Source organism: Coccomyxa subellipsoidea (genome assembly GCF_000258705.1).
Source record: "Coccomyxa subellipsoidea C-169, whole genome shotgun sequence".
Taxonomy (NCBI): Eukaryota; Viridiplantae; Chlorophyta; class Trebouxiophyceae; family Coccomyxaceae; genus Coccomyxa; species Coccomyxa subellipsoidea.
This window is the reverse complement of record NW_005178033.1, coordinates 1,581,051-1,608,312: the sequence shown is the minus strand read 5'-3', so window position 1 is coordinate 1,608,312 and position 27,262 is coordinate 1,581,051. Positions and strand designations below refer to the sequence as shown.

Sequence of the window (27,262 nt, the reverse complement as noted above, 5' to 3'; positions counted from 1 at the left end):
TGAGGGCGCGGCGCGCCTTGCGCTGTGCCGTGCCTACGCTCTGCCACTCAGAGGCGTCCTCCTCCGCAGCCTGTGCCGCCTTGCCCGGCATTGTAACCTCCGCTGGCTGCTTCCTGGACTTCACTGCCTTGGCTGGACTCTTGCTGCGCGGAGTGCGGGGGTTGGCCTTGGCTGCCGGTCCATTGGACACGCGGGCTTCAGGAGTCTTTGCAGCCACACTATCTGCTTGCTTCTTAAGCTTGACAGGAGGCGCCTCTGACAGATCTGCTCCCTCAGCTGGAGGGCAGGGCGGGTCTGCAACCTCTGGCCTCCCAACAGCATCTTCCTCCACTGCTTCCTGGTGCTCTGCAGTTTCTTCATGCTCGGCGATGGAGGGCACTGCATCTGCGCCATCCTGCTTTGCATCATCAGCGCTGCCTGCCTCCTCCTCTGCCTCCTTCTCGCTGCCTTTCTTGCCCTTGCGCTTCTTCTTGTCCTTCTTCTTGTTTTTCTTCTTCTCCACCACATCCTGCAACAGCAGAAATCTTCTAATCTAAGCATCAGAGCACGCAGCCATAGCAGCATTTTGAGAGGTCCATTGTCAAGGATTCAAGATGCACCAGTGATGATTTGGGGTGTTTGGACGTACCTTCTTGACTTCTTCCTCTTCCAAGAGCGCTGCCATATTGGCGTTCGCCTGCGCCTCCAGGGAGGCCAGCTCTTCTTGCGACGGGCCGGTTTGTGCGCCGCTGGCCACAGTCTTGCTTTTGATGCGCTGCCTCTCCTTCTCTGCCAGCCTCAGCCGCCCCTCCACGTAGCTGTGCCTGCACCCACAGACCCACCCCTTATTCTGCTATGCTGGCCATAGGTTGTTTTATTCCTTGATAGCACTGAATTTCCCATCTGCTGTTCAAGGAAGAGCCACTTTCAGAGCAGGACAGCCAGCAGCGCAAGACAGGCAGCAGCTGTTGCAGATGTGTCCTTGCATGCTGAATGAGTATTTAGTCATTGGCACTGCACTTCACTTACGTACGTTTTCAGTGCGGCAATCACTGTGATGTAATCATTACTGCTGTTGTGTGTATTGCAGGACACACATTTCTTGAGCAAGGGGGCCCACACACCTGTAGGTGGTCTTGCGCGTGAGCAGGCGCAGGACGTCGAGGTCGGGGCGCGAGCGGGGGGCGGCACCGGCAGCAACCAGGCGCAGAACTGCCTCTAGCTGCCCCGCGGCCGCAGCGCTGTGCACTGGCGCCCACCCTTTGGCGTTGCGGATGTGCGCGCTCGCCCCGGCCGCCAGCAGAGTCTCCACCACCTCTACATGCCCTGCCGCCTCCCAGCATGCCCCTCAGCATGTGTTTGCATGACGCCCAATTGCGGGTAAGTTGCAGGGGGATCTATACTCCCCTATAATATATATCTTCCTCTTAGCTGTGATGTAGGGGTGAGTTGGTGGTGTAGCGAGCAACTTAATGGCTGCAGACTAAACCAGTGTCGTGCAAAAGGGTTTGACCACGTAAGGGGATGTGAGCATGTGGTGCAGACAGGGGCATGCGCATGCAAAGGAGAGGAGTAGCCACCTTTTCCGGACGCGAGGTGGAGCGCCGTGTTGCAGTTGCCATTCTGGACGTCGGTGTCCGCCTTGGCGCCCAGCAGGGCCTTGACAACGTCGTTGTAGCCCCCTCCTGTAGCATTGTGCAGCGCTGTCGCGCCGTTTTGAGCCTGCACATGCCCAACAATCTGCCTCACAACCATAAAATGCCGATGTCTCCCTTCATGTCTCAACTACAGGGTATACTAAGCAGTGCTGAAGGCAGCCCTTCAGTTCTCCCCAACAATAACCCTCCCATCTTACCCCAAGATTGTGCCAGTCAGCAGATGGGAAATCTGAGAATTTGTGACATGCGGGTTGCTTCCACCTCTCTGCACAGCAACACAGCACAGCACACCATTACTAGTGCGGGGGGCAACCTGCACGTCGACATCGGCGTGCCCGTCCAGCAGGGCCTCGACGACGGGGAGGTGGCCTGCGCCCGCGGCTGCATGCAGCGCGGTGGCGCCGGCCCCTGCAGCCACGCCGACCTCAGCGCCGACGGCCAGCAGGCGGCGCACGATGGCGGTGTGGCCAGCGCCGGCCGCGCAGAAGAGCGCGGTCGCGTTGGACAGCGCGCGCGCGTTCGGGGCGGCCCCCGCGGCCAGCAGCAGCTCCACGACCTCTGTGTGCCCGTTGCTCGCCGCGTTGTGCAGCGCCGTCAGGCCCATCGACGTCTTGAGGCACACCTGCACGCCCCACAGGAAACTCACTCCAGCAGCCCTGCGCCGGCCCCAGCGTTAAAGGGCATGCGGTCCACAGAAGGGCGGCTGGCACAAGCTTGGCGCGCATCCATGGCTGCATTTAAGGCCCGATGGGAGAGTGCTCTGGTGCTCTGAGAGGGGTGAAGCTGGCGCACCTGTGCCCCGGCTTGCAGCAGGCGCTCCACCACGGCAGTGTGGCCATTGAGGGAGGCTTCGTGCAGCGCGGTCCAGCTGTCATTCGTAACAGCGTCGATGTCGGCGACGGCTGCCAGCAGCTGTCCCACAATCATATCCGAGCCTGACGCCAATCAATATGTCAGGACAAATTATGTTGATAGCTGTAAACCTTACGTCCTATGGCTGGTGGGGATAGGGCAACATCCTGGGCAGAGGAAAAGAAGGGAGCAGTACCTCTTGACGCAGCCCAGTGGAGAGGGGTGAGCCCGTCCTTGTCGCGGCTGTCGGGCGCAGCCCCAGGCAACAGCAGCAGCTGGGCCACAAGGAGGTCCAAGCCATCCTGCAGCCAAACAGGCCAAATTTAAAAGAAACCTCATCAAAGACATGCACGACAAACCTAGCAGGCAGTCGTGGCAAGCAGGCAGCAATATGAGTAGTGGTGCATGAAAGCCCTGCGCACCTGCACAGCAAGGTGCAGGGCGGAGAGGCCCCTCTCTGTTGCGGTGGTGGTGCTGTCCAGGATCTGAGCGACGCACTCCACGTGGCCCCCGGCAGCCGCCAGCGCCACAGCGGACAAGCCGGTCTTGTCCTGCGAGCAGGAGCATGAAAAGATCACACAAGGCAACGCCGCTGCACACGACAGCCCAAGCACCTTCGCAGCAAGGTGATGAGTGCAAACCAGGCCTGCCTCTATTACTGCTCAAATGCGGTGTTATTAAAAAGTAAAGACATTGACAAAATGTCAGCCGAGTAACATTTTGGCCGAGATATCGAGATGATGTTAGCCAGGAGACAAGTGGTTGGGACACATTGGTAGCCAGGTAATATGTGGGCTCACCAGCGCATGCAGGTCGGAGCCGGCCTGCAGCATGGCGGGGACAAGCAGCGCGACTACATGCGCGCGGCCGCGCTCAGCAGCCCAGTGCAGCGGCAGGCGGCCCTGGTCGTCGAGCGAGCCAACGCCCGCGCCGGCCTCCAGCAGGAGCGAGACACACGTGGCGTGCCCGCCGGCCGCCGCCCACGCCAGCGGAGTCCAGCCGGCCGCGTCCGCTGCCCCCATTGCCACCCCAAGATCCAGCAGCTGCTCCACCAGGGCATGCTCGCCCGTGCCTGCACCACCCGCTCACACTCACTTTGTCTTTGACAAAGTGATGAAGAATATTTGCCGATCCCTAAGTGATGAACAAATCCCAGGCTGCAAATTCACATCAATAACACGTAGGGAAGCTCTGTATAGAAAGCAGATTATTATAATGCAGCTCAATCTGTATGAGGTCTGCCCTTTAACACATTGCTGATGTAGCACATCAGCTACATCAGCACGCGAAAGCTGGTTCCTGGATAAAATGCTCCACAGCTAAGGCTCACCAGCAGCATAGTGCAGCGCGGTGCGGCCACAGGCGTCCACAGCATACACATCGACGCGCGCTGCCAGCAGCAGCTCGGATGCGCCGGCAAAGTCAATGCGCACGCGTGGCATCAGCCCCGGCCACTGCATGGCAGCCGGCCACGCGCCGGGCCCGGCCTGAGCTGGCCATTGGGCTGGCGCGTCCGCCGCTGCAATTGTCACACCACTTGAGGGTTGCGGCTCATGCGTGCTATCTGACTGCGCTGTGCCGCAGCTGCTGCCACTGGTGCTGCTAGTGCTGCGGCTCAGTTGGCTGCAGGGCGGTGCATCAGCGGCAGACGTCTGCTTGGCGGGGCTGGCCTTGGAGTCAGAGTCCCCGGCGCAGCTATCAAGCCACCCATGCAGACCCCCAGGCGCGGCGGCCCCGGCCATGGCTAGCGGTGGGACGGCCGCCACGGCTGCTTCATGGGTGGTGCCGGAGGGCAGCTCAAAGGCGTGACAGCCCTGCAGGGCCGCGTAATGCAGCGGCGTGCGGCGGAGGGAGTCCAGAGTGCTCACAGAGTAGCCAGCCTGGAGCAGGCAGGGGATGAGCTCTGCGTGGCCCTTGTACGCCGCCATATGGATAGGCGTGAAGGAGGCCGTCTTGATTGCATTACTTGGATGAGCTGCATTGCTGCATGATGGCATCCTCCCAGGAGCGGCGTCTGGGGCTTTTGGTGACAACGCAGAGACGTGAGGAGCTCCACTTCTGCATTCAGCTTCAGAGGATCTCAATTGGGCACCTCCTTCTACGTGCGGTGTGCGCTGCTGTGATTTGCTACCGCTGGGCTGCTGGCTGTCGTCTTGCTGACCCTTGAGGTCTCCTGCGGCACGCGGTGCCGCAGGGCCAGGAGACTCACGTTTGAGTGCGGCCATGTGAGCCAACAGCACTCCCACAATTTCCAGCGACCCTCCCTCCACAGCATAGTGGAGGGGTGTGAGCCCTGCACAACCGCATGGGCACCGTTTAGCCAAAAACATACCCTTGACAGTTGCCCCGTGCTTGTCCCAATAGGCAAAGGATCCAAAGCGCAAATGCAATTGCTCACCTCTGTCATCTGCGTCCATGACAGCGCAGGCAGGGTGCTCATACAGTGTGCTAAACAGCGGCCACTCCCCCGACTGCGCAGCGTAGTGCAGGGCAGCTCTGCCGGACGCATCCGCCAGGCTGCCATCACAGCTGCACTCTAGCAGCAGTCTCACAACCGCCACACTCCGGGCTCTCGCGGCGACGTGCAGCGGTGTCAGATCTGCTGTATTCTGAGCATCCAGCTCCGCACCCGCCTGCCAAATGCAAACAGACCAGTCATGGTCCCTGCATAGCAGCAGGAGGCATTTCACTGCAATAGCCCCAGCAAGCACAAGTTTATGATCTACTTCAACACTTGCCAGCAATGCAATGGGGTATGATCGACCTCAATGAGCAAGGCAGAGCAGACGGGTTGCTCGTGGCTGGCAGCGTAATGGAGGGCAGTCCAGCCGAGAGCATCCTTGACCCTGATCAGAGCCTCCCTTGCGCTCTGCAGCAGCCGCTCGAGCACCTCTGAGCGGTTGCTCTCTGCAGCGTGGTGCAGCGCCGTAGTGCCTCGCTGGCACACCACTCCCACATCTGCGCCCTTCTCCAGCAGCAGGTCCACTGCCCTCTCTGAACCTGGGGTGGATCAGCATGTCAGAGTGAGACATATCAGACTTATTCTCCTCATGAAAAACCAAGAGTACATGGTGCACAACAGTGAGCTCGAGCCCAAGATGATCCATCATAAGCTTATGATATGTATGCTCAAAAGGTGGACCTACCAGAAGAGGAGGCGAAGTGCAGGGGGGTGCAGCCAGCAGCGCTGGATGCATGCAGGTCAGCGCCGTGCGCCAGAAGCAGGGAAACCATCTCAGGGGAGCCGGCCTCGCATGCAAGCATGAGGGGAGTGACTCCAACACAGTCCTCGCGGTTCACACTTGCGCCGCGCTTGAGCAGCCACTCCGTCATGTCCATATGCCCGCCTGCCCAGAGCATAAACACCCTCAAATCACCTCTCCCTGACCCTCCCATGCTTGTGTGTATGCAGGCAGCGTGTGCGGGATGGAAAGAGCGCGAGGCAAGGTGCATGTTTGATTTCCAGACTCACCATGCGCGGCGTAGTGAAGGCAGGTGCGGCCTACGCTGGTGATGGCTGTCTCATCACCGCCACGGTCCAGCAGTGTCTGCAAGATGGCACCATTGCCGCCCTTGGCAGCACTGTGGACCAGGTGTGCACCCGCCAAGTCACGGCCAGCCAGGTCGCTCTTGCCCACCTATGATCAAAAGCAAAAAGGAGGGTTGCGTGACAATCTACACGAAGAACTGGTACACTAGCAATGTGGGTCCTCATCAGTGGGAAAGGCTCGCACCTCCAAGATGCGCTCAAAAACCTCGTGGCATCCGCTCTCTGCAGCGCACTGCAGGACGTCTGCGCCAGTGTCGCACTTGAGCTGCACGTTTGCGCCCGCCATAAGCAGAACATTCACTGCCTGCATGCCCAACATATAATCCCGATCAGCCATTGGCAAAAATCAAACCATGGACAGGAAATCAAAGGCAGCACAAATTGGCAAGAACCAGTGTTGTGGATCTGGGCCTCTTGAGCTCGGACTCATGATCACTTCCTGTGTAGATTTATTAATATTATTATTGTGGTTATTATACACGCATTTCCTGCCAAGAGGCAAGGTGCGTCCTGCAGACAAGCTGTGTAGATGGCAATGTGTCAAACCTGCAGATGCCCATGCTGCGCGGCAAGTTGCAATGCAGTGCAGGCGCCTGAGCCTGAGGCACAGTCCACATCGTAGCCCCCAAGCAGCAGCTTCTGGAGCACCTCTGTGTGGCCAGAATAGGCTGCCAGGTGCGCTGCCGTCCAGCCTGCCGACGTGCCAGTGTGCACGTGGCAGCCGGCTATCACCAAGTTTGCCACCACCCCTGTGCTCCCCGCCTCCGCCGCATAGTGTAGCGCTGTTCCCAGCAACCACCCACTGGTCAAGTCAACAACCCGCAGTGGCTGTCTATACCTCCCCTTGAACGCAAAGTCGATCAGGACAGAATTTCAGGAGGCAACACTTCAGGTAGCTTCAGTCATGAATGGGAGAGCCTCGAGAAAGACAGAAGGGGCACACCGCTCCATCCGTTTGAATCCACAGGCTCAATTTTGCAGCCGGAGCACCAGAGCTTGTTGACCACGTCGGCTCGGCCCATGGCAGCGGCAAGGTGCATTGCTGTGCGGCCGCCGTAGTCGCATGCGTCCAGGTTGCACTCAGGCACCAGCGCCAGCAGCGACACAAACTGCGCCCAGCCCTCCCGAGCTGCGATGTGCAGCGCTGTCGTCCCCTGCGCAGCCATTCTTCCTCAACAAATATGCCGAGAAACAGCCTCATGGAGATTCTTGGTCTGCAATACCGTAACACTAGTGCCGCTTCTGCAAAGCATGATAAGATAAACAAGCATGCAGACGCCAAGGAGGGCCCCATATCAGAGCTGAGCTGCACGCACCTGAGCATTGCGGGAGCTGACGCTGCAGGCAGGCGACTCCAGCAGGACCTGTGCCACCTGGACGTGCCCAAACAGAGCTGCCAGGTGCAGGGCGGTGCACTGGAGCAAGGTCTGGCAGTCAGGCTGGGCGAGGCCTGCAGGCGCAGCCACAAAGGGGCCTGGCAGCCGGGACCCCGGTGCCCGCTCGCTCGCCAGGGCTGCAGCCAGCAGCGCCGCTTGCTCCAGCTCCTGCTGTATGAGCCTGACATGCACACCACCGCGAGGCGTCAGCGCTTGTTTCCATGCATGCCATCATTGTTACTTGACTGCCATCATATTTTTTAAAGTAAAGGTGCAATGCAGTGTTCTCAGCAGCCAATGAGGACATATCTGCATTTACTGCTCTCACCCATAGTCACTCGACCGGGGGTTGGGAGGCTCCTTGGGGGCTGACGCGAGGAGGTGGCGGATGATGTCAGCGCGGCCGGTGGCAGCCGCCAGTAGAAGGGGGGGGCGACCCAAGCAGGAGCTTGCACTGGGCGCATCTCCCGAGAGCCCGAGCTCATCCCGATGCAGCGTTGTGTTGCGCAATGACGGAGTCTCCCCAGCCTGCGGGGATCCCTCTCTCTGGCAGGCTGTGCTGGAGGAACCTGTGCTGGGGGTCTGTATCTGGTGGCTGCGCAGGGGCGACACCAGACTCGCCGACACGAACGGTGGCGTCTGCAGCACAGCGGGTGATGCCACGGAGGCTGCTCTTGAGCTGCTGGCAGCGCGCTGCCCTGTCGGGCAGTTTGTGGAGCCGCCAGGCGTCCTCTGCCTGCCGCTGGCGCCGCCGCCGGCGTCCTTGCCCCCGGGGCCTGCCGAGGAGGGCGTGTGGAAGGCAACGCCACCCTCCATCAGCGAGGTGGCCGCGCGCTTCTTGCGCGTGCGCCGCGGGCTCCCTGCGCACGCGGCCGCCTCCGGTGCTGAGCAGCACGCCTGCGGCGACGCCCTGTCGGCCGCGGCTGCTGTCCCGTTACCGGGCGCCGGAGCACGGGGCTTGGCAGCGCTGCGGATCACCCTAATCATCCTGCGAGCGCGCTGCGCCCTGAACGTGCCGTTGAAGGAGGACGGCTCTGACAGTGGCGCCTGCCTGCTCGGAAAGGATGTCCAGCTGTCCACTACATCCGCGTCGCTGGAACCCCCCGAGAGCGACGGGCTTCCTTGGCGCAAGGCTGCCCCGTCAGGGTTGGTGACCTGGCAGCCGCCATTGCTTGCCTCCTGCACTTTCACTGCTGCCCTTGCGGTGCCTTTGGTGCTTCGGGTTGCTGCAGCTGCCAGGGCCGCCCACAGTGCCTCGTCATATGTGGCTGAGCTGCGCTCCTCTGCCGCTACCTCTTTTCCATTCTCAGCAGGTTCTGGGGCGAGAAAACCTGCCTCAGAGGCTGTCTTTGCCTGCCTCCTGCTGTTGTCAGTCTGCTGGGCGCCATCTGCGCTGTGCTGAAAAAGCTGAGCCTGCTCGAGAGTCAGGTTCAGCAGCGCGGCTGCATCCCCCTCGCCTGGGAGCTCAGTCCCACTGTTGATCGCAAAAGCCGAGGCCAGCACTGGCGCCAGATTTTTGTGCACATATGCAGCCCAGGCTTCCTGGAAGCAGGACAATGAAATTTCTTTACGAGTGAAACAAGAAGCGGCAAAATAGGCAGTGGAGGTGTCCTTCGATGGAATACCTTTGCTGTGCCTGCAGACCACACGCCAGAGCCTGCTGATCTCTGGCTTCCCCTGTCCGATATGCAAGAGGAAGCGCTTCCCTCTGTCTTCCAGCTGGCTGGCCCTTTCACAGCGAGCGCAGCTTCCATCCATGCACATGCGCTGTTCATGTCATCTGCAGAAAGGTCCTTGCCTGTCAGTACGACTTTTGCATCAGCAGGCGATAGACACCGCAATGACAGTGCATTGCCGATGATCTCCCGTCATTCACCAGCGGTTCTACAGAAAGTTCAGGACAAGCTGTAGCAGTGATAACTGATACTCATAGGTGGTGCAGGCTCACAGAGAAGATGAAGCAGCCAAAAGAAGAGCAGTGTCACATAGTCATCTGAGAATGATCTAAAATGCACTTTCCTACCAGTAGCACATCTTCATGCAAACTCTATGGTGTGCAAAGGCTTGCTGTATGTCACGTACTTGACTATCTTGTGTACGATCAGGATCGTGCATACAGAGTAAAAAACACGTTTCAAAGTGCACCCAATCACTAAAAATGCAAAGCTGATCAGTGCCAAGTCAAGATTCTATTAATTACTCCTGGGAAGAGCTGACCATCTTGAAGGAAGGATAGGGTTGGGCTGCCCCCCTGCTCCAGTAATTCCACTGGAAATCATCCTCGAATGGCTTTAGTAGACTTACCTGACAAAAGGACATCCACGTACACCCGAAACGCCAGATATTGCCTCTCTGACTCGGAGCTATGGCAAGTGTCGAACCTGAACAATGAGAGCAGCTACCAATACAGCCGTCCCTGCGTACTGAAACTGCGCTGACGTCAATTGAACCTCGAAATACTGTTAAATTTGTCTACCAGTCTCTCTTTCTGTCACGCTCGCGTCCCTGAACACCACAAGGAGAAGACAGCTCCTTCTCCAGGAGGGTTCACCCTCTGCTGCCTTGAAACCCTCGAGAGCTCTCCGTTCCAGCTCAGATTTGAAGGTGACAAAGCGCAATCAGTGTCGGACTTCTTCGCATCAAAGCGAGCACAGACTCTGGGAAGTCCCCTTGTTTGGGTGCGATGGTGAGTGTGCGTGCGCTGATCGCGGGGCTGACGCTGCTGGTACTAGGAATTTTGTCCAGTTCGGCGCAGCCAAGCGAGACCGATCGAATACGCGCTTGTGGGAAGTTGAAGCAAGACGCCTGTCGGATTGTCAAAGCATGCACCTTCTGCCGCAGCAAATGGGGCGAATCGATGTGTTTCTCGGCGAACCAGGTTGATGGGCTTCCGGCTGGTGGGTTGCAGCGTCTTTTCCAACGACCATGAAGTGGGTTTGAGATAAACCATTCATGTTAGGATCAATATTTTGATGGCAATGCTGATCAGAGAGAAATTCTCCACAGTAGCCTGATGTGTAAATCATCGGGACAACGCAAACCGAGACACCTCACCAGCTGGACCTCGTACTGACTCTTTTCTATCAAATGCAGACATCTACCCGTGCAAATATTATCAAAACACTCCTACAGCCTCAAGTTGTGATGGCCTGGACAAAGATGAGTGCAAAGGAGCGGGGTCCTGCGCTTGGTGTGAGAGCGCTGCAGTAGGGAACTCCTGCTATCCAGCGGTACGCTCACCTTTCAATGAGTTGTTTGTCCAGACAGTGATTGCCCTGCAGGCGTGCTTGGGGATTAGGCTGTGCTGCGTTCAAACAGATTTCCCAAGCATTGCCATGAGTGCACCTTGAGAACGTCAAAGCCTGCAAGCGTTCTTTGTCAAGTCAATTCGTACTGTACTTACATTAATTTTCGGAGCATGTCGCCGAATGTGTCAGCTCTGCGGCAGATTTGCACAGACAGCCCCATGTCTTCTGTGGAGGTGACACTCACTGCTGACGCAATGGTTATGTGGCTCAGGCGGACGCCAAGCGCCTGCCTCCGGCCATCTTCAACTGCACCACAAGTGTGGCAGCAGCAAGCTTGAAGCCGGCGGCCCCATCGCCTGCCACAGAGGTGGCTAGGGGCGAGCAGGATGCACCATCGCTGCTTGATGCGGGGCTGGACAGCAGGCAAGGCAGCCAGAGTGGCGGGGGTGTGTCTGCACAACAGAAATCCAGCGCGGATGCTGGTGGGAGGCCGCAGGAGTTCTCATTTGCCACCCGGGTCAGCAACTCGCTGAAAGCTGGCCAGGCCAACGATTTGGCAGCGCCCTGAGTGGGGAGTATTGCCAGATGATGAAGTGCATGAAGCATGTGCAAATTTTTGAGCCTGTAATAGCGCTATTATTTTCCTGGATAGTTGCGCACTTGCAAGCGATTGAGCGATATAGTTTATTTTGGACTCCTGCGTGAATGATGTAGAGAGTGTAGATGTCAGATAGGCATGGATGCCATCCCTCTGCGCAAGACCCCTTTGCACAAGTTTGCCAAGTGGTTGAGAGCATGTTTTTTACCTTTTCTTTCGTTGTCCACTGCATGTCTTTTGCGTGTCCTTTGCAACCTGTTCCTATGTGCACATGTGGCATGTGAGGTAATCGACCATGTAGCCAATGGTATACCTGCGCAGCTAGAGCATGTCTGTAGTGCGATCTACAAGTGACTTGGAACCAGTCCCTTGCTAGGGGAACAATCGTAGCTCAAGAACTTGCCCGTCATGTGGGGTTCAACGTTGGTCTATAGACATTGTATTCTGCCAGACGTCTGTTGACAGCTGCATTATAGAGTGGATTGAGAGAATCATTGTAAAAAATAATTTGTGAATGAGTTCTGTGATGAGCTTCAAATCATGTGCTTGGACATTACATGTCATGCAGACCATGACAGATTCGCACAGTCTACCATATCAGTGTGGATCTCCGGGTACCAGTATATTACTTTGAATACGCAATTTCTAAATATAGTGCCATTCGTAAATAATATACAAAAAAGCAAGGAGCTAAGTCTAAGAGCGGGATCTCCATTCTAGCAGGCGCTTCATTAGGTTCGTAGGACTATCCATACTTGCTCTAATACTATGTGAAACCCGCAATCTTTCAAGCGTGGCACCACATGCAGGCTGTCCTGTGCGGAGACGATGTGAAATGCATCCTTGCTATACCTGACAACAAATCCTGTCTTTCCAATGAGCTGAGGGTTCCGGTGCTCTTTGACTTCAAGCAAGCAGCCATGCAGGTCCAGAAGTAAGGCTGCATCTTCTGGATTGGCAGCACTGCACATGGCATCTTTGGCGTACCTCTGCCACCTTTCATTCAGTTTCCGTAAGTTCTCGTACCTGCGTTGCAAACAGCAGCTCCGTGGTCTCAAAGGACCTCTGCTGCAAGAGATTTGCGAAATTGATTTCAACCCCCAGCTTATGACCAGCCACTGATGCAAAGGAGAAGGCCGGCACCTAATCTCATCAGGGCGAAGAGCATGCAGTCCCAACTTTCTGAGCTTCACTCCACTCAGCATCGCCACCTGACTGCCATGCCTTCTTGGCAGCTGCTTCTTCACAGCCTTCGCAGGGTTGTCAAGCAGGAGTGTCTTGTCCTGCAGGGAATCGATTGACATATGAATCCTGCAAAGTGGATCAAAGTTGCATTGGTGGACAAAAGTCATGCATGCCCCAGTTCGCTTGTGTTTAAAGAGGCGGCCTGACCTGGATCCTGAGCCCAGTCCCTGCTTTAGCTGATGCGAGTCTTGGATTGGTTGCAGCCACATCCTCCAGCAAAGAGTCCACGAAGCCCACTGCTCCTTCTCCCGCCTGAGGCTGAAATCAACCAACACCACAGACTTCAAGAATTGCTTGGAAAGGGAAGGAGTCTTCTCCAGGAGTTTAGAGCCTTAAATGACGATATATGTGCATGGTGTGAAGGAAAACCCCAGACTCTCAACAGGGGCATCCGCTTTTCATGCTCTCAATGTTGCAAGCAAACGACCAGGGGCATCATACTGGGTGTCTGCCTCTGCTGGAAAGCTTGCGGTGACTTATAAATGGTGGCATGAGCGGCAACTGTACCTTTGCTCCATTCACAAGCCTGCCTCTATGAACATCGTGTGAGATGCCGTCATACGGTGGTGCAGAAGACCCAGGGCTCTCCCGGCTTCTTCTGTCTTCCTGTCCAGGGGTGGGTGTAAGTCTGCCAGTGCCAGGGCTTTGCCCCTTTGCCAGGGCATCAGATCTCTTCTGCGGTTGAGGCAGTGAAGAAATCTTGTTGACTTCAAATTGCGGTCTTGGCGTCTCTGGGAAAGCACAAACCTGCTGAGTCTATTCGTTATTGCGCTTCAGTGCGATAAAGTTGCATGATAAAGTTGCGACCCAATTGCCATACCTTTCCGCTTCTTATGCGATCCCGCCAGTTTGGAGTCAAGTACAGCCAGCCTGCAGCCCCAATATATCGTCAAAATTTTGAAAGTGGCTTGCTGCTCGAGAATTTCAACCCTGCACCACTAGAGTGCTACCTTCGCTTTTTGGCATCTGAGAGGCCGCTTGAGCCTGAAAATCCGCTTCCTAGATTTCTTTCCATCGTTTGGTAGCTGCAGAAACCCAAGTCAAGTACACCTGCCTAGAGACTCATCCACACTCCAAAGGCATTCCTGTTACATACTGGGCCGCACGCCTCTCTGGGCGTTTTCAAGGGCCCACTGGGCAATGATATTTGGAATATTGAAGGTCTCCGATCTCGATCGAAGGACAGAGTGAAAATTTTACCAAGGATTGGACTCTCCTCATGCAGGTGGGGCAGCTTCCACGATTTCAAGCGCAGCTTCCTCAGCCATTCTTCAAAGTTGGAACCCTTTCTCTTTCAAGATCTAAAAGTCATAAATTGAGAGATATGTCTCCCTCCTCGCAAAAATAGGATTAGACGTCCGCACCAAGCCTCAGGACGCAGATACAGATTAGATGCACACACCGGGTCAGCAAATCCTAGCCAAGTGGCCCTCCATTTACCCCTTGAATCTTCGGCATAGCCCTAACCTTACCAAAAATAATATTCGTCCTCATAAGATTCAGTGTGCTCTTGTCAACTCGAACAAAGGGTCTCGTTGCGACGATGTGCATGCAGACATCGTTGTAGTTGGTGGAGGTGAGCAAGCAATGCGTTGCAGCTTTGAATGGTCTGCAATCCTGATGTTCTACTTGACAATGATGAAGAACATAGCTGCCGACTGCAGGAATCATTGGACTTTGTGCAGCTTATTCCTTCCTGAAGCACAGGAGCACTAAACTGACAGTGGCACTGATTGAGACCAATGATACCATTCCTGGTCCATCTATTGGAAATGGCTCTGCTACAGGCGCGGGTGTGTCTCAGAGCCTCTCTCGCCAACGCAATGCTTGCCCTCTTCCTGTGAATGTTGCGGTGATCAGTTGCACTCAGGAAAACTTGACAAGGCAATTTCACTCTGTCATGTAGGTCAGGGGTATATTTGGATGGCTCATCGGCAGCCTGAGAGTCCTGCCTGGCTCTTGGCTGAGCAGAGCAAAGCCCTGTGGCGGGAGCTGTTTCAGACGGACGACGCAGTCCCAGAGAGCTCTGTTGCGTGGCAGCCCTCTGGCAGCATCTTGCTTGCAACCTCTTTGGCGGAAACAGAGCAATTGCGCAAGCGGCAGGCAATGCTTGGCGCTGCCGGCATCAAGGCTGCCCTGATGGACGAAGGGCAATTAAGAGCAGAGGAGCCTGCACTTGGGGATGCAGTGTGTGCTGGACTTGTCACAAGGACTGATGCACAACTGGTGAGACATTTATGCTTCTACTGGCATTAGATAAGACTCCTATCTACTGCCATGCATATTTGTCATCAGAGACTACTGTCCACGGGGAGATTTGCTGGCACAGAATTGTCTTTCCCGAGAGTTTCCCCGAGGGTCAGTGTTCACTGGTGTCCTGCAGAACGGCAGGCTTGCAGCTTCGGCTCTGCTGAGGGCATGCGAGGTGCACAGCGGAGGGTCCAATTTCACTCTCCTCCTGCAGCACAGGGTGGAAAGCTTTGAGCTGTGTCAGAGCACAGGGAGAGCAACCGCAGTGCAGACAGAAAAGAGGAGGTGTGAGCGGCGCAAAATCCAATGCTTGAAAAACCCATATTGTAAATATGCAGCTGGCGTGTTCTGAGAGGGAGCTAGTGTGAACACACATAGATCTGCTGCACAGGGTGATACCATCCAAAGCGCTCATAATAGCAGCAGGAGCCTGGACAGCTGACCTGGTGGCACAAGCTGCTCCGGCCAGCTCAGCAGCATGGCTTCCATCTATCAAGCCCCGCCGAGGGCACCTCTTGGAGCTTCCCCCTGGCCTTGTCCAACCCATCCGACATGGCCTGATGGAAATTGGATATGCCCAGGCAAGCCCCAAGTGCTGTTCACGTCCCATCCCCTTCTCAAGCACCACATCTGTGATTCTGGGATGATCAGCTTGTGTTTGCCTGGTGCAGCATTATGCCAGCCAGGCGACAAGATCCAGGGAGAATCTTGATATCACCTTCACAGCCACTACCAGCGCATCTGGGAGCACCTTGTTGGGGAGCAGCCGCGAGTTCTGTGGTTTTGACGGCCAGTCAAGCCCAGCTGTCATGCAAGCGATATTGGACCGTGCAATCATGTTTCTGCCTGGGTTGAGCCAGGTAGATCTGTTGGGGGTGGATGTCCGGGTGGGATTAAGGCCATATGCCCCTCGAGGTTTACCATATGTAGGGTGGATGCTTGGCACTCAAGGCCTGCTTGTTGCAGCCGGTCACGAGGGCTCTGGTCTCACGTATGGTCCGGCGACTGGAGAAATCATTAGAAGACTTGTTATGGGTGAGAAATTGGACCAGGAGCTTGCCGGCGCAGTGAAGGTTGCATGAGGCCATGCCGTATCAATGTACAGTATGTTCGTGATGATTCATATGACTGTGCACACCCATGATCATTGACATGAAGAATATGGCTGTATGCCGACAGCATCTTGTAATAAGGTGAAGAGCTTTTATCTCATTGAAGATCAGCTGGGTACCAACATGCACAAAAGTATAATAGGGTAAAGTATGGCCTGCAGCAGTGGTTTTGTACTTCTGGAATCTAAGCAAGTTGAGAGTGATTGTAAGACTTACAGGGCAGTGTGAGCGCCAATGTAAGGGGGAGGGCCCTGTAGTTTATTTGCAATGCGTGCAACATACAAGACCATCGGCCCGAAGTATCATAGTGCTGCTATAGCTGCTAGACAACATACAGCTGCAAATTACGTAACAGCCTGTAAGGGAAATCGCACCATGTCAATTTGATGCAAATTGAGCCAGATCAGCTAGTACCCCAACTAAAGTCATCAAGAATTGCACTATCAGTGGGAAAGGCCTTGCACAATTGCAGTGTGTTCTACTCGACTGCTGCTCTTCTATTGCCAATTGGCGATTTCAATAGTGCTGCGCTTGCTGAGATCATCGTAAGGTAACAAACGACGAGACCACCCTCCAGAAAATACAATCTGCTGCAGGAAAAGGCTTTCCTCATCGTGGATGCCACTTGATGTTACAACCAATAGATGGTTTGACCGGTCTCTGGACAGGCCTTCCAGCAAGGACATCATCCAGAGCCGCACGCAGATCATTGCCTGCATCCAACCGCTTGAGAATCAGGATCTCAATGCAAAGAAATTTCAGCAGATTCCATGTAGACTTACAAAATGGAGCTTGTTGCTGCATGTCAAAGAAGTGCTCGTAAGCAAACAGGGGCTGATCAGCATGATTAACGTCAAGCCTTGCTACATTCAGTGAGCAGGATCTTCTCACCTGTGACAGGCAAACCCTTCCCCGGCCGTGCATCGTCAAACTGGCCATGATATGCGAGCTCACGGTTGGAATCAAACACATAGAACTCTGGTGTGCAGGCTGCCTTGTACTGCTTGGCGACGTCCTGTGTCTCGTCGTAAAGGTAAGGGAATGGATAACCTGTGCGTTATCGGAAAATTGGCGATACACACATGGCGATAAGCATGGCCCGAAGTGGCCATGCTGACGTCAACAGTATTGTGTCCAAGTCAGGCAGTAGCCTGAGTATGGGTGCTTGAATGTATCAATGAATGGGGCAGTGCCTCACCCAAATTCTTGGCGTCATCAGCCATGCGCTGAGGTCCATCTTGTGGATGGGTCTTGATGGAATTTGAGCTGATGGCAACGACAGCCACACCCTGGTCCATGTACTCCTTGCAGACTTCCACGATCTTCTCTTTGAGAAGGACCACGAATGGGCAATGATTGCAGATGAACATCACAAGAAGAGCTGGGGCTCCCTCAGCCAGATTATAGAGCGATATTTGATTTGTTGTGAGAGGCTCAGGCAGCTGCACGTTGAACACAGACAGTTGCTTATGAGCACCACATACATGCACATCAATACGAACATCTGGTTGAAGCTCTGCCTTGAAATGCACTTCCTTCTGTCCTGCGATGTACAGACACGCATGTGGGGAGATGCCCACCGTGAATGCCGGAGCTTTGGTGCCAACCTCGAGCGTTTTGCTCTCCGTCAGCACCATCACAATGGATTGAGATGATCTGCGTGTTGTTTGAAGTGTTTGCTGGGGTGTTTGAAAGGGGATTGCCGGTCGTGTTCTTGGAACCCCAGTGAGAGCTGGCGATGCCGGTGCCCCTCGCAATATGCAAGACAAGTTGGCAGGCACACGCGTTGTGAAGTAAAAATTTGCTCGTCGAGAACAAGACATTCCGGACATGCACAGGTGAACCAGATCAAGCTGTAGAGGTGTGGTCTGAGAGCTGGCCACAAATCGCCTTGCATGCCAAGATGACAAGCACGGTTATTATCCCACACCCAGAGTGGAAGACGGCTTGGAGTAATTCAGTTGCAGCATAGCATACTGATCTGTCATGTCAGAATCCTGATCTAATCATTGCGCAAAGTTAAAAGCTGCTGCAGATTGGGAGCTGCTGCAATACAAGTCCTCCGCGGTGGCAAGCATGGCCTCCAAAGGTGTGTCAGATCTTCATTTTCTGTACAAGTCTGGTGTTGAGATTCGATTGTTGACAATTGATGTCATGCAGAGCAATCTGGAGAGGCTGCCAAGCCCGGTGGCAAGAAGAAGGGCAAGACCCTTCCCCTGACTGACTTCCTGAAACCAAATGTGGGACGATGGGCGGATGAGGACGTCGATAATGACACACGTAAGTTTGCAGCTACTCATCTGGGGGTATTACCTCAATTTGCGCATGATCGTGCAGTATTAAATTGAAGGCAGCGATGCAACAATCTCCTGAACGCAGCTTCTTTGTGATATGTTACACAGTTGAGAGCCTTCCCCCTCTGCCGACCGCACCTGGAGAGGGCGCTGGCTACCAATCTGTTGGGGCATACAGCAGCGCTCCAAGCGGACCGTCTCGGCCGTTGCCAGACCACCCACCGTTCAAGGTCTTCATTGGCAACATCCCCTACGAAGCCACTGAGAACGAAATGAAAGATATTTTCTCTCCCCCTCTCGAGGTAAGAGAGAATGAAATTTGTGAAGGGCACGGTTCAGAGTTTTCATCGCCATCAGATGCATGTGCCTTCGGAACTGCAGCAAGTCCTCTGCCTGAGACAGTGGTGCAACCAGGTGGTGGATGTACACATCATCAAGCACAAGGACACCCTCAAGCCTCGCGGCTGCTTCGTGGAATTTGCCACACGTTCTGACTTGGAGAAGGGCCTCATGAAGGACGGCTCGGTGCGTACGCTATGCAACCCCAGTCGTTCCTTGTGCATTGTCCTGACTGCTGGATTCTGTCTATTCTCACTGGTGGGGCGCCCATGCAGGTTGTTCTTGGCAGGCCCATTCGTGTTGATGTGGCGGAGGACCGGCCTGATCGCGCACAGCGCTCTGGAGGTGAAAACCACACTTCTGCTTTTCTACCACCAGTTTACATTCTTCTTGATCAAGTGTGTTCACCATGTTGACTCCAAAGGGAGGCAGACCTTGAGCTTCTGTGCCATGTAATGTGCATACAATAGCGAGCAATTTCTGTGGTGGATCAGGTGGCTTTGGGGCCCGTTCCGACCGCGATTTTGACGGGGGCCGAGACCGGCGGCGCGGGTACGGCTTTGGCGATGGCGGCTATGAAGATGACCGTAGGGGCGCCGGCGGTTTTGAGGACAGGCGCAGGGGAGGGGGCGGCGGCGGCTTTGCTGACACCTATGGCCCTGACAGGGGCAGGCCCAGGGAGGGCGGCTTTGGGTGGGCACTTTACACTGTTCATGTCACGCCTGCCCTTTCCGCCGCTCCCAATTATTTATATCGGCAGGCGTTCCCCAGAGGCTTGATTGTCAGTGAGCATGTGTGAATTGGGTCTCTGTTGATGCCTGCGCAGGAGGCAAGATGATGAGGGCAGAAGGGGCCCTGGCGGTCAGGACCGTGGGGAGCGTGGCTATGGAGGCTTCAGGTGAACATATATCAGAACTTTCTTCCCTGACATGCCAGTCTGAGTGCGCTGATTTGCTGCGTGGACTGTTGGATCTCTGTAGAATTTTCAAGTGACAGTGTCATGTTCTTGCAGTGGCCGCCACGAGGAAGAAACAGGCGGCAGCCGGTGGGGTCACATAAACAGGGAGCCGGCCCAGCTTCCTCTGCGCGCCAGGTCGCCTCCGCCCCCTGTGCAGGAGGCCGCGGAACCTCTGGACCCCACAGATCGCCCCAAGCTCACACTGGCACCCCGCTCAAAGGCAGATGAGACCGGGCCTGAGCAACCAGCGGCAGCACCTGTAAAGAAGGTACATTACTGCTGACAGCAATGTGTTCTGGTATAAATTAACCGTTAACAGAAAGCGTCAAAGGCTTTTGTGCATGGCTTGCATTGGTCACAGTTAGGGAAAAGCAAGTACCTCTATAGAAATAAAATACACTGCGACGAAGTCGGGTGCTGAACAGAACTGTGTGCGACCACGCAGGCAAATCCTTTTGGAGATGCTAAGCCTATCGACGCAGAGGCTAAGATCCGTGAGATTGAGGAGCGAGAGAAGAAGCGCAGGGTGAGCCGCCCCATCCCCACAGACAATGCTTTTGTTGTTGACTTCATCACAGGCTCATCTTGCTCTGAGTCAGCGCTCTCGTTGTGTGTGCCACTGTAATTGCTGTGTTGTGCTTGCTGTGCAGATGGCAGAGGCTCAGAAGAGGGCTGCAGAGGCCGAGGCGGCGCGGGCGGCAGAGGTGCGGGTGAAGGCGGCCGCCCCGGGCCGCCCAGTGAACGGGGCCGGCCCCAACCGCGACGATGACAGCGTGTCGTCCACCAGTGCGGCCTCGGCAGAGCGGCCGCATGGGCCGGGGCGCGGCGGCGGCCGGGGGGAGGGTGGCGGGCGCGGGGGCCGCGGCCGGGGCGACGGCCACCGCGTCGGCGGCGGCGGCCGGGGGCCCCCGCGCACGGGGTTGCCCCCGGGGCTGGAGGGCCACCCTGAGCGCGGCTGGCAGGGCGGCGGCAGGACGCCGCGCGGCGGCTACGGCGGCCGCCCACGCAGCGGCGGCAGGGGCGACGGTGAGCCCTTTGCCTGTTTACATCCAGTTCTTTAGCCAACGCAGTACCACCAAGAGCGGCGTGGGCCCCCTTTGGCAGCAAGAAGCCGTATGTCCATCGGAGTGAGGCTTGTGGCGAGCACTTTTGTTCTAAATTTTCCTGACAGGAAGATCTCACGTGGAAGCTTGTCTGTGATACGGCAGGGGACAGCGGCCACCACCAAGGGCCTGCTCCAGGGAGGGGTCCGCCGTCGCGAACGGCCGCGCCACCTGCAGCCGAGCCGGCCAAGGATGCGGCCGGTTTCCAGACGGTCAGCGCGCACCAGCGTGCCCGCAACAGGGAGAGGGATGCTGACGCGGCCAAGAGCGCAGGCGGCCCTCCAGGCCTCGTCGCCAAGGAGGAGCCCAAACGGGCAGCTGTGTCTAACAAGTTCGACCTCCTGAATCTGGACGATGAGTGATGCTGGGGAAATATTGCTGATCAGCATAGCTCTTTTCCACTATGCGTTGTGCTTCTAACCTGAGCCATTTTACAATCACAGTGATATACCGGCTGCGCTGGCACGTGCCGCACCAAGCGGCTTACAGGCAGTGCAGAGCAACGGCAGGCTTTAGGCGCTTGCCTGGTGTGATGTGATCCGCAACTTATGGGCGCAATGTGAGTGGTAATAAGTGCCTCAGACTCTGTGCATTGTGCTGAGCATGCAAAGTGTAGGAAGTGTGGTCTTGAATATATACAAACACTGCGGCAGATATGTGCGGCAGGTTGATCGCCTTGATTGCTGCGATCAGATCAAGGACATGAGAGCCATATTTAACGACTCGGAGTATTCAGTCCTTTTCTCGTGGGTATACTTGGAATACGTATTGCTTGGAATAATTTTGTTGCGTTGCTTCACTACGATCGGGCCACTAAAGGTAAAGAGCTCCCTCGAAATCCTGGCAACTTAGCTACTTTACAGCAGAATTAGAGAACATGGTATGCTGACATCAAAGCAGCTGCCAGCTCAGTGAGTGCGAGTGCCAGGAGATTTGAAAGCTCTCTGGACAGGTCATGCTTTTGGGCAGTACAATCCTTTGCTCTTTATGGACGGCTGCACGGCTTCAAAGTTGCTCCAGTTGAGACTTCAACGAGTGCATGCATCAGCAAACGGCCCTCGATTGCACCGTCAGGAATTGTGCAAGCATATCTGGAAAAACGGCTTTCCACGTGGCAATCATGGTGAACCAAGGGATTGTGGCATGCCGAAGCTTTTGGACACTTTTTCCAATCCAAACCTTGATCTTCTGGATACTGACGAGCACAGGCTGGCCCCGATTCAAAGTCGTCACCTGTCAGACGCCAGCCATGTTTGATTCCTTGTCCGGGTGTATAGCATGACATGGACAGCGGTGGCAGCGGAGATGCGGCCTGTGCGCCCGCCCAGCGGGTCCCTTCACCTCCTTTCAGGACTGTCCTGCTGTGGTTCAGGAGGGACTTGAGAGTCTCGGACAATCCTGCTCTCATCGCTGCTGTCCAGGCAGCGACCACCGTGGTGCGGGCTCCAGGAATCAGTGTTTGCAACTTGCTGGGACGCTGACTCCATGCAGCGTCTCAGCTCTGTGATTTGATCAGAAAAATGCTGGAATTTAATATTTGATTCTATCGGTTGCCTTGGATGTTCCCTGTCCTGAAGAACAAGGCTGAACAAAGGAGAATTCTTTATGTTGTGTTGGAATCCCCTACAAAAGGGTCTCGTGCCTTTCTGGTGCCAAGGCTCTGTTTCTTGACCTGTGAAACTTGACTCTTTGAATGTCAGGTGCCAGTATACGTATGGGCACCGGAAGAGGAGGGGCAGTTCCAGCCGGGCAGGTGCTCGCGCTGGTGGCTGCACCAGAGCCTGAAAGCGCTGGAGAAGGACCTGCAAGCCCTGGGCACCTCCATGGTATACCGCCGCTCCCCGGAGTCTAGGATTGCCCTCATCCAGCTGGTGGAGGAGACTGGAGCCCAGGCAAGCCCTTCGCCAGTCGCCTTCCGGCCCAGAATCAGTGCCGTGCTTTTTCTACAAGCCCTGTCCGATTGTGGCACCGATCAGCGTTGACAGGCACCTTGGGAAGGGCAGTAGTGCAGGGGAGGAGTGTACTTATCAAATTAGTGTCGTGGCTGAACAGGCGGTGTTCTTCAACCACCTGTACGATCCCATATCGCTGGTGCGCGACAATGAGGTCAAGGCGGCCATGCAGGGCCTGAGTGTTCACTGCCAGAGCTTCAACGGCGACCTGCTGTACGAGCCCTGGGAGGTCCTCGCCGAGGGCGGCCGCCCCGTCACCAGCTTTGCCTCCTTCTGGTCGCGGTGCGCGCCACACACCGTCTGCCGGTCATCATTAAAAGCTCTCGCATGCCTGTGACTGCGTGCAATCCTGCACTTGCTGCCTGCGAAAGCAGGGGGCCAGGAAAGGTATATTCCTTCATTGCAGCCTTGTAATTTAAAAGCCTTGCACTTCCTGCCTGGAATACGATGGCTTCAGGAGGGATTGCGAAGTGACAGCGGTGGCATGATGTCTCTGGAATTGGCGTTGTTCAGGGTGCAGAACATGCCGTACCCGCCGCCCATCCCGCTGCCGGTGCCGGCGGCCATTTCCGCGGTGCCGCCAGAGATCGTGGGCCTGGAGCTGGACAGCCTGGGTCTTATGAGCCCCGAGGAGCAGCAGTCGAACGCGCAGCTGTATCACTGCGTGAGCCCCAAAACCCACCCTCTCTGCGCTGCTATCAACAAAGTGCGTTGGTCAACGCCAAGTTCTGACGGCTGATGCGGGGAGGCAGCGCTGCAGTCTCAGGCAGACGGCGGGGGTTGGACTCCTGGCAGCTGGGAGGTTGCTGCTTGAATGACATGTTAAGATCAGCTGTGCGATCCACATTCAATGCAGAGTCTTATGCAATGTGGCCGGGTGCGCAGTGGGCGCCCGGGGGCAAGGGCGCGCACGCGCTGCTGGAAAAGTTTGTGAGGGAACGGCTGCGCACCTTCAGCGCGCACCGCTCCAAAACTGACCGCGAGTCCACATCCACGCTGTCGCCGCATGTGCACTACGGCGAAATCAGCAATCGCCACATCTACTATGTGGTGCGACCCTCGCTCTTAGGAGACAGAGATATGAAATTTTGTTGGTCATTTTTTCCGGCTGCTGACATGTCGGCAAGTTCGCGCTTTTTTGCTGATAATTATATTCATCTTCGCCGGATATCTGGCATGGCTTATTGCACAGGGTTGGGAGTCCGGTCTTCCCGATGCTGGAATACTTGAGCCACTTGAATTTTATCAGAAAAATGTGGCAGGTGAGGCTTTTGGCACTAACAGGATCTGAAGTGGTGTTCGCATGGATGTTACGCAGGTGAAGCGGCAGGAGGCAAAGCTGGGGGCGATGGCGGGCGAGTGGCACGACAGCACGGCGGACTTTGTGCGGCAGATGGGCTACCGCGAGTATGCGCGCTACCTCTCCTTCCACTTTCCCTTCACCCACGAGCGCTCCCTGCTCGAGCACCTGCGCGCAGCCCCCTGGAACTTCGACCAGCGCCACTTCAAGGCATGTCCAGTTTCCCCTGACTTGTTGCCCCTGACTTGTTGCTACTGACCTGTACTCTTGTGTTGAGCATTGGTGATGAGTCCAGGCGATTCATGTCGAGAGATCCCAATTCTTGTCAGCTTGTGCTGCTGAGCTGGACATGATTGAAGGGAACAAGTGGAGCTCTGTGGAGTATAAAGAAGATGGTGAGAGAGAAGAGTGGGATGGCTTCTGGCGTAGGCTTGGCGGCAGGGGCGAACGGGGTATCCGCTGGTGGATGCGGGCATGCGGCAGCTGTGGAGCAGCGGTTGGGTGCACAACCGCATCCGCGTCGTGTGCGCCAGCTTCCTGGTCAAGAACCTGCTGCTGCCCTGGCAGTGGGGCCTCAAGCACTACTGGGACGCCCTGCTGGACGCCGACCTGGAGTGCGCCGCCCTCGGCTGGCAGTACATCTCCGGCTGCCTCGCCGGTGCGCCCCCCGCCCTTCTGCCTTTCAATTTATGATGAGTGATGTTTCAGGCAAACAAACAAACAATCAGACAATAAAAAGACAACCAAAACTCTGAGGTGTTGTGCCCCTTGCGCACGCTTGTCTGCACACATTGAAAGGGGTGGCCTTCATGAGACTCCCAAGGATTGAATGTAGACTGCCAGTGGGGGCGGCGTTTCTCGTGGTGTCCTGAGTTAAGTTGTGTCTGCCCAGACGCGCACCCCTTCTCTTACATGCTGGACCACAAGAAGGAGTCGCTTCGCTTCGACCCGGAGGGCAAGTATGTCAGGCGATGGCTGCCCGTGCTGGCCCGCGTGCCCGTCAAGTACATCCACAGGTGTGTGGCTGCCAGCCTCGCCCCTCCCTTGCACGGAAGGATCATGGGCCTTGGTGTCTCAAAATTGAAGAAGGAGAGTACCCAGCCTCAGGTCGATTGAAGTGTGCTGGCACGCAGGCCGTGGGAGGCGCCGGAGCATGTGCTGGAGGACGCTGGGGTGGAGCTCGGGTCCAACTACCCCTACCCAATAATCTCGGCTGAGGACTCCGAGGCAGCGCTCGCGCGCGCGGCCGAGGTCATCCAGCAGAGCATTGTCAGCCACAACTCTGGAGGGGTGCGGCCCAAGACTCTTGCCAAGGCTTTTTTTTGGGATCCGTGTCATGGCGTCATGGGTTGAGCGCGGTGACACACATGCCGACATGTTGATGGAGAATTTAAATGTAAGACCAAGGAGATGCTCGATGGAACAGATATGTGAATTTTGACTTCGTGTGCTGTCCTTTACACACAGATCCCGTATCGCCCGGCGTCGGACCCTTCTGCGTTGCGCAACTCGCACGAAACAAGCGCGCCGACGCCGTCGAGCGTGGACATGCTGGGCGGCAAGCGGCAGCGCGGCCGCAACGGCGGCGATGCGGCCGAGAGGACGGCCGGGGCATTCAAGGCCGCGGCCGCGCGCGCTCGCAACCCGGAATACCGCGGCTACGACCATGCTGAGCGCACCGCCAACCTCGCCGGGGAGGCTGCCCAGGTTCTTATCCCCTCTTACTGCCCTCTACATACATCTTCTCGAGAAGCGCTTGTCGGGCAAAGCTTGGCATCTCGAGACCAGGGTGTTACGAGAAAAGGTGTCCTTTCTAGTTTTGCACTAGGATGGCTGGCTGTGCGAGGCTGTGGCACCCCATCAGAAGCTACGCTGGCAGCAGATAGGTGAAGATTCTGTTTGGCGGCATTCCAGGTGCCTCAGGCCTCATTTGCAGGGCGGCTGGCGGGCGAGAGGGGCTCGGCAGAGCCGACAGGCAGCAACGGTGCGGGGGCCGGAGCGGCAATGGTCGCCGCCTGCAATGGGGCCGCCGAAGGCTTGGCTGGGCCGGCGGCGCCCGCGGCAGCAGGCAGCGGGTCGCAGAGGGTCCAGGCGCTATCGGATGAGGTGGTCATGTCCAACAACATCAGCGCCGTGTCCATAACTCGCGATGACGCCAACGTGACGTCTGGAGCGCTCAGGGTCCGGGGCAGCGCGCAGGTGCTGCTGTCGCTGCACGCTGTGTCGTGCAAGCAATACCTGGATCATACTAACAGAATGGCGCCAATTCAGACCTTGCCCGGCCTGATACTGCTCAGCACTGGCGCAGCGCAGCGTGGCTGACATGGTTGTATATAGTATCCCCCTATGGTTGACAGTGGCAGGGGTGCTGCGCAGGGTGGAGGCCCGGGGCGGCAGCAGGGCGCATACATCGGCGCAGCAGCAGCAGGGATTGCGGCGGCGGAGGGAGCACGGGGGCAGCAGGATCGGCTGCCGGGGCCCGATGCGGAGGTGCCGTGCGTGGATGCTGTGGAGGCCGTTGTGCCCTGCATGTCCGGCGATACCAACAATGCTGTGGTGCCGGGCAAATTGGACACCGGGGCCGGCAGCAAGCGCAGGTGTCTCTGATACCGGCCGCTGCAGAGGCGCCGTCCCTTGAAGCCCACGCCACTCCCAAGCTGTGAGCGAGTGAGGCCTGACCTTAGCGCTGCTCTGTTGAGGTGCTCAGATCCCAGGTGCTGCTGTGCCTGGTGATGTTGGTTCTGAGCGTCTTCTGTTCAGACTGAGAGGCAGCGGTGAGGTAACGGAGCAATTCCAGGACACATTCTTCTTTTCGTGGCATGGATACACCACTGGGGCACCATGGTGACAGATGATGCTGGAGCGATTCTAGCTGGAGCAGTCTATGGTGAGCGGGACTTGTATGCCATATGAGCGTGTCAACTGGCGCACGCCCTGTGCCGTGCTGAGGGCGACCACTGAGCGCTAAAGGATACAGTATGCTATTGTTTTAAGAGCACACCAGTGGCCGTCATGCATCTGCCGTGACTGATGGCAATCTCTCGCGGAAATGAGCTAACAGAGAGTGAGGCTACCCAATTACATTGCACCATTTTGTACACTGATTGTCCCACCGACTTCTTTGTTTTCTTTATGGCACGCGAGTGCAGATCCCTATGGCATATGTGCTGAGGCGGTTGGCTTCCTTCTGATCCTGCATATACTCCAAATTTTGGCTTCTTTGACTCCCTAGCTCTATGTACGCGTATATTTAGAATGGTTGGGTCAGGCTTCAGCAAGCTTTCAGGCGCCGCATATTGGCTTGCAGTGCGCTTGTTTCCCAAACGGGCTGTGTGAGTACATGATAGCTTCTGTGCAAGCGGGGCTGAGATTGCGGCAAGTGGGAGAGTGCCAGCTGCCTGTCGAGCTGATTCCATTTGCATGCATGCAAGACGTGTGCTGCTGCACA

General features: G+C 56.3%; 6 protein-coding genes across 6 annotated transcripts; 4 read left to right on the top strand and 2 right to left on the bottom strand.

Annotated features, from left to right (window-relative positions):
• Positions 1-1,956: 1,956 nt before the first annotated feature.
• Positions 1,957-5,807, bottom strand: COCSUDRAFT_83475 (hypothetical protein; the record flags this gene model as incomplete). Its single annotated transcript, XM_005647005.1, has 3 exons — positions 1,957-2,247; positions 2,430-2,572; positions 5,636-5,807. Coding segments are annotated over 3 exons (606 nt in total), but the record flags the coding sequence as incomplete, so codon positions are not given.
• Positions 5,808-10,100: 4,293 nt separating this feature from the next.
• On the top strand, positions 10,101-11,774 carry COCSUDRAFT_53811 (hypothetical protein). Its single transcript, XM_005646922.1, has 3 exons — positions 10,101-10,312; positions 10,509-10,645; positions 10,935-11,774. Exons 1-3 carry the CDS (start codon positions 10,273-10,275, stop codon positions 11,229-11,231), a joined length of 474 nt encoding a protein of 157 aa, XP_005646979.1. The 5' UTR covers positions 10,101-10,272; the 3' UTR covers positions 11,232-11,774.
• Positions 11,775-14,278: 2,504 nt separating this feature from the next.
• Positions 14,279-15,047, top strand: COCSUDRAFT_83474 (hypothetical protein; the record flags this gene model as incomplete). Its single annotated transcript, XM_005647004.1, has 3 exons — positions 14,279-14,299; positions 14,478-14,695; positions 15,008-15,047. 3 exons carry the CDS (start codon positions 14,279-14,281, stop codon positions 15,045-15,047), a joined length of 279 nt encoding a protein of 92 aa, XP_005647061.1.
• Positions 15,048-16,477: 1,430 nt separating this feature from the next.
• Positions 16,478-17,505, bottom strand: COCSUDRAFT_16460 (alkyl hydroperoxide reductase/ thiol specific antioxidant/ Mal allergen; the record flags this gene model as incomplete). Its single annotated transcript, XM_005646921.1, has 4 exons — positions 16,478-16,581; positions 16,760-16,918; positions 17,067-17,310; positions 17,449-17,505. 4 exons carry the CDS (start codon positions 17,503-17,505, stop codon positions 16,478-16,480), a joined length of 564 nt encoding a protein of 187 aa, XP_005646978.1.
• A 346-nt stretch (positions 17,506-17,851) lies between these two features.
• On the top strand, positions 17,852-20,924 carry COCSUDRAFT_66623 (hypothetical protein; the record flags this gene model as incomplete). Its single annotated transcript, XM_005646920.1, has 11 exons — positions 17,852-17,957; positions 18,029-18,148; positions 18,271-18,464; positions 18,577-18,687; positions 18,777-18,846; positions 18,996-19,194; positions 19,328-19,399; positions 19,514-19,727; positions 19,905-19,985; positions 20,110-20,485; positions 20,668-20,924. The coding sequence occupies exons 1-11, from the start codon at positions 17,945-17,947 to the stop codon at positions 20,922-20,924; spliced, it is 1,707 nt and encodes a 568-aa protein (XP_005646977.1). The 5' UTR covers positions 17,852-17,944.
• A 996-nt stretch (positions 20,925-21,920) lies between these two features.
• COCSUDRAFT_1729 (hypothetical protein) lies at positions 21,921-25,023 on the top strand (the record flags this gene model as incomplete). The annotated part of the gene is made up of 9 exons (XM_005646919.1): positions 21,921-21,995; positions 22,263-22,469; positions 22,615-22,796; positions 23,028-23,178; positions 23,400-23,561; positions 23,833-24,033; positions 24,244-24,472; positions 24,707-24,830; positions 24,948-25,023. Coding segments are annotated over 9 exons (1,407 nt in total), but the record flags the coding sequence as incomplete, so codon positions are not given.
• Between the last annotated feature and the right edge of the window lie 2,239 nt (positions 25,024-27,262).

Excerpts from the sequence above, each read along its gene's own strand:
- COCSUDRAFT_53811 (XM_005646922.1), top strand. The coding sequence starts at position 10,273 with ATGTGTTTCTCGGCGAACCAGGTTGATGGGCTTCCGGCTG. Across the intron at positions 10,313-10,508 it reads GGTTGATGGGCTTCCGGCTG|ACATCTACCCGTGCAAATAT; the intron begins GTGGGTTGCAGC and ends TATCAAATGCAG. Across the intron at positions 10,646-10,934 it reads GGAACTCCTGCTATCCAGCG|GCGGACGCCAAGCGCCTGCC; the intron begins GTACGCTCACCT and ends TATGTGGCTCAG.